A 6000-nucleotide genomic window follows, 5' to 3' on the forward strand; every position below is an offset into this window, starting at 1 on the left:
TCAAAATCGCCAGCATTTGAGACAGGTGCTACAGAAACTCCAAGAAAATAATTTATATGAAAAACCAGAAAAGTGTGAGTTTGAGGTGAAGGAGGTCTCCTTTTTGGGATATGTCATCTCCTCCCAAGGATTTTCCATAGATCCAAGCAAAGTCAAAGCCATCTTGGATTTGGTTCAACTTATCACACTAAAAGCCATCCAATGTTTTCTAGGTTTTGCTAATTATTATCCAAGATTTATTAAATAATTTTTGTCCATGGTTGTTCCTATTGTTGAACTTACTAAAAAAGGGGCTGATATTACCAACTGGCCAGCCAAGAAGCTTCAAGCCTTTAATTTGCTGAAATCAGCATTCAGTTCAGCTCCAGTCTTCATCATCCCAATCCGAATCTTCTGTTTATTGTTGAGGTGGATGCTTCCGAAGTTAGTGTTGGTGCCATTTTGTCTCAAAAGGACCCCAGAGATAATAAATTTCATCCAAGTGCCTTCTTCTCATGTAATTTTGCTGCAGCCCAGATTAATTATGATGTCGGTAATTAGGAATTATTGGCTATCAACTGGGCATTTGAAGACTGGAGGCACTGGCTGGAGGAAGCTAATCACATGATTACTGTGTTGATGGATCATAAGAACTTGTCTTATATAGAGATCGCTAAGAGATTAAATGTTAGACAAGCACGTTGGGCCTTATTCTTCAATTGTTTCAACTATATTATTTATTTTTGACCTGGCTCCAAAAATATCAAGGAGGATGCTCATTCACTAAGATTTCAACCCATTCAGCCTTTTGCATTTAGGAGATTATCATTCCCACTTCTCATATCCATCTGGCCTTGACTAGAAGTTTAGCAGATTCTCTTTCTGTCTGTCAGTTTGAAGCTCCTTCAGGAAAACCTCTGGGATTACTCTTTGTTTCTGAGAGATTTCACAAAGCAGTTCTGTCAGACTTTCATTCCTACAAAGCTATTGGTCATCTGGACATCTCCAAGACTGCTGAGTTACTCTCCCACTCAGTTTGGTGGCAATCCATGCTCCAAGACATTTGTGAATTTGTTTTGGCCTGTGACGTCTGTGCCTGGAATAAATCTCCTCGTACTGCTCCTTCTGGTTTTAATATTCCGCTTCCTACTCTGTCAAAACCCTGGACTCATATTGCAATGGACTTTATTGTTGATCTTCCCTCATCCTCTCATTGCTCGGTCATTTGGACAGTTGTTGACCATTTCAGTAAAATGGCCCATTTAATTCCACTCTCCAAACTGCCTTATTGCAAAGAGCTATCTGTTTTGCTCATTCAACATATTTGCAGGCTTCAAGGATTACTGGTGGACATTGTTTCTGGTTGAGTGACTCAATTTATTGCACGTTTTAACATTTTTGACTCTTGCCATTCATCTTCCTCCATTTCTCCATTTTTTTTTAAATTCTGGGCTGCATCCTAGAGTTAATTCTTTTGAGACTGCCTCAACTAGAACTCCTTTCTCTTCATCAATCTCTAGACTCTGGTCTGTTTGGAAGAAGGTTTTCCAGTGCCTTTCCAAAGCATCTTGTTGCTCCAGGACATGGTCTGATAGACATCATAAGCCATGCAGCTTCAAGGTTGGAGATCTGGTCTGGCTATCCTCTAAGAATATCAACATTCGCCAATGGTCACAGAAGTGTGGTCCTAAATTCATTGGTCCTTTCAGAATCTTCTCTGAGATTAATCCTATTGCCTTTTGTCTGAAATTACCCAACACACTCAAAATCAACAATACATTTAATTGCTCTCTGCTCAAACCATTTTTGTCTTCTGCCAGGTTCAGTTCCAGACAACCAGCTAGACCATCACCTGTTCTCATCTTGGGCCATCAAGAATTTATCATGGAGAAAAAAAATAAGATTTTTTGAGAACTTTCCTGATAAACCTGGTTCTAGGGATTAACCCCTCATCAAGGCGGGGGTACTGTCACAAGCTGCCGCTGTGTCTTGTTGGGCAACAGTTCCCTGGGAAGCTCTCTCAGGGCCATTGCTACTCCATGAAGTCATCCTACCTGACTGCTCTGTCATCTCTGCCTTGACTGGATTGGTTCCTTCTCCTTTTTCTTTTCCACTTGTTGGTTGCTCAGATACCCGTGATAGTGTTCAGTACATGCCTTCCGGTTCCTGTGTGTGGAATTCATGCTCCAGTGTGTTCCAGTTTCTCATGTCCATCATGTATCTACAGTCTCAGCTGCATTTCAGCATTTGAGTGGACTTCCTGCTATAAACATCACAGCAGTCTCACCTGCACTACTACGTTTGTATTTACCCTTGTTATTCATGCCCCCACAGTTTCAGCTGCACATCAGCGTCTGAGTGAACTTTCAGCATCAACATCATGCCAATCTCAGCCGCACTGCCAGATCTGGGTGGACTTATTAGACATCGCCGCAGCCTTAGTTACACTTCAGTGTCTGTGTGGACTTTCTACTACAAGGTTCAAGGCAGTCTCTGCCAAGAAGCAATCAGCCCTCAAGGCTGCAACTTGGTCACCAGGCCACAACCTAGCCAAGTATCAATCAGCCCACAAGGCTGCAACTTGGTCACCAGACCACAACCTAGCCAAGTATCAATCAGCCCACAAGGCTGATACTTGGTCACCAGACCACCAGCTTGCCAAGTATCAATCAGCCCTCAAGACTGCAACATGGTCAAAAGACCACAACCTTGCCAAGTAACATCAGTCCTCAAGACTGTGACTTGGTCATCAGACCACAACCTTGCCAAACACCAATCAGTCCTCAAAGCTGCAACTGGGCTACAAGCATCAGCCCTCAAGGCTGTGACTTGGTCACCAGGCCACAACCTAGCCAAGTATCAATCAGCCCACAAGGCTGCAACTTGGTCACCAGACCACAACCTAGCCAAGTATCAATCAGCCCACAAGGCTGATACTTGGTCACCAGACCACCAGCTTGCCAAGTATCAATCAGCCCTCAAGACTGCAACATGGTCAAAAGACCACAACCTTGCCAAGTAACATCAGTCCTCAAGACTGTGACTTGGTCATCAGACCACAACCTTGCCAAACACCAATCAGTCCTCAAAGCTGCAACTGGGCTACAAGCCTCACTCAAGGACTACCTTTTCAGTTGTCCATATCACTTCATATAATCCTCAGCACTAATGTTTATGTCAGAGGTGAATCTTATCCTATATTCGTAACAAAGACAAGGACATGGATAATATACATTGATACATTAATGACCATAACACCAACCTAAGCAGCAGAGCTTAAGCAACCAAGTGTAAGGTGCCCTAGTGGGGAGTAAGAAGTAGATGAAAGTAAAGTAGGGAGAACCACAAGAGGGTAGAGGACACTGTTTGTAAGAGCTTACATTCTAAAAGGGAAGGACAGACAAACAGGTGTAACACAGATTGGGTAGACGGGAAGCAAGGAGCATATAGCAGAAAGTTAGGATGAGAGCTGGAAAGCTTTAATGAAGTAGTGGGTCTTGAGATACCATTTGAATGATTGTAGAGAGGTGGAGAGACTGATGGGGAGAGGGAGATAGTTCCAAATGTATGGAGCAGCACAGGCAAAATTTTGGAGGCGAGAGTGAGAGGAAGCAATCAGTTGGCATGAAAGACAGCATGCATTAGTTATACAAAGAGGGTAGACAGGAGAGTGAAGGGAGATTAGATCAGATAAATAAATTAGAGAGGAATGGGAGAGTGCTTTGTAAGCGAGGGTGAGAACCTTGAATTGGGTTCTGAAAGGGAAGGGGAGCCAGTGGAGAGCTTGTAGGAGAGGCAGATGTAGAGCATTTGGAGATGAAAATGAATCAAGCAGCAGTATTGAGGACTGACTGGAGAGGAGAGAGAAGCGATTTGGGGAGGCCAGATAGAAGGAGGTTACAGTAGTTCAATCTTGAGATGACCAGTGAGTGTATGAGGGTTTTAGCAGCATCCTGGGTGAGATGGGGCCTGATCTTGGAAATATTTTTGAGATGAAAGTCACAGGACTGCGAGAGGTTCTAGATATGTGGTCTGAAGGAGAGGGATGAGTCCAGGATAACTCCAAGACAGCACACTTTGGGGCTATAAGAGATAGTTGTGCCATCAATAGATACATAAATAGAGGGTAGTGAGGTTATGGTGGAGGGTGGGAAGATGATCAGCTCTGTCTTAGACATATTAAGTTTTAGAAATTGCTGGGACATCCAGGAAGAGATAGCAGAGAGACAGTTGGAGATACAAGTCAGTAGAGAGAAGGAGAGATCAGGGGAGGAAAGGAAGATCTTAGTATCATCAGCATAGAGATTATAATGGAGGTCAAAGGAGCTGATGAGTTCACCTAAAGAAGACATACTGTATAAAGGGAGAATAGGAGAGGTCCAAGAACAGAACCTTGGAAACACCTACTGAAAAAGGCTGTAGGGGGAGGAAGAGGAGTCATGAGAGGAAACAGAGAAAATCAGTCAGAGAGGTAGGAGGACAGCCAGAAGAGGACAGTGTCACATAGACCAAGTGAGTGAAGGATTTTTGGCAGGATAGGATGGTCAAAGTATCAAATGCAGGAGAGAGGTCAAGGAGAATGAGCAGAGAGTAATGGTCCTTGGAATATACTGTGCATAGGCAAGCCCTGTAGTCCCAGATACTGTAGATACAGATGTATTTATATTGCTTGCAGTGTGTGCAACAGCAGTAATTTCCAGCCAATGTATTCATTACATCCATAGTTGCATGTGAATGTTTATAATCTTTGTAGAATTCAAACAGTATTATATAATTTGAATGCATACATCAGCTTTATGTAGGAGTATAAAATGTATCATATACAGCAAATGTGGACATTGCTGCTCAGGTACAAAAGTTGTTTATTACTATAATGTTGAGTGCAGCATGTGCTAGATGAAGTTAATAAGAAATACAGATGAGTCTGACGGCGTGCAAAAACAAATGTTGGGATTCCATTTATTGTTATTATTTAAATACTAAAAAAATCAAATTAAAGTTTCAGAGACATTGACACCAACATTTTAAGGTTATATCAGTGGTTTCCCTGGTTGATCAAATATTGTTTGACTACTGGAAGCCATTATGATATAAGGCACTTGCTACTAATAATTCATATACTATCTGTCATTTAAATAATGTTATCAATTACAGTGGAAGGAATAACTGCTCTAGGAGGGACAGGCCAACCTGTCCCTGTGGGGTTATGTTTGCTCACTCAGAGCAAACATTACCCCACAACTCCAAAAAGACAGACAATTACATTAACTCATCGCTCACCTTTACTAAACCAGACACTAGCCCCTCAGACTGAATCTGCAGATAGTTCCCCAAAATGGGGAGAGGAAATGGTCCAGGAGGCATCTTCCTTCTCCTCCACACATATTTCCCATAGGAGAGAACTAATATAAACGTTACAAGAGCTACCAAGCCAGCCGTCACGCTGTGAAAGTCAGTCATGTCTCCACGATTCACTGGAGCTGCATCTGTGGATCACCTGTACTGTTCCTCATGCTGGCATTACAATGTGGGCGTTGGTTTTTTTTAACTGGATCTGACAGTAATGATGTTGGAAGTTTTCCTGGTGTTGGCATTGATCTGGTAGATCATATTACAGAGGACCTATTTGTATAAAGTTGATTAAAATAATACATTTCTATGCTACATAAAATGTTTATAATGCTCAGATTTTATGCTGAATAGAAACTATATTACTTTTTTCAGATTCTCTACACATAAATGCTGAAAGCAAAAGGTAGGAATTTTTTTTTTATTACTTTCTTAGTGGACCAATGAGTGCGGTGCGTATCTGTACATATAGCATTGATACAGAATATAGTTTCCCTGTAGATTATCATTCTGGGGCCCCTCTTGGAGCCTCTTAGAAAACCCTGCTAAACCAAGATATTCTCTTTATCACCAGCAGCCCAATTCAGCCAGTGTAGGCTTCCATTGATATGAGCATGTGTGACCAGCAGGATGTACATAACACTGGTTTCACCCAGATACCATAGATTTTAC

At 42.1% G+C, this 6000-nt stretch overlaps 1 protein-coding gene across 1 annotated transcript in view; it reads right to left on the reverse strand.

The window, feature by feature from the left end:
• Positions 1–5543, reverse strand: part of LOC148502844 (cytochrome P450 2F2-like) — a 47843-nt gene extending 42300 nt beyond the window's left edge. Inside the window, exon 1 of the mRNA XM_088449325.1 lies at positions 5260–5543. Within this exon, the coding sequence (XP_088305451.1) occupies positions 5260–5439 (180 nt within the window). The 5' untranslated portion in view covers positions 5440–5543. The remainder of the gene's footprint in view (positions 1–5259) is intronic.
• Between the last annotated feature and the right edge of the window lie 457 nt (positions 5544–6000).

Source organism: Taudactylus pleione, unplaced genomic scaffold (assembly GCF_031769625.1).
Source record: "Taudactylus pleione unplaced genomic scaffold, aTauple2 ptg000481l, whole genome shotgun sequence".
Classification (NCBI taxonomy): domain Eukaryota; kingdom Metazoa; phylum Chordata; class Amphibia; order Anura; family Myobatrachidae; genus Taudactylus; species Taudactylus pleione.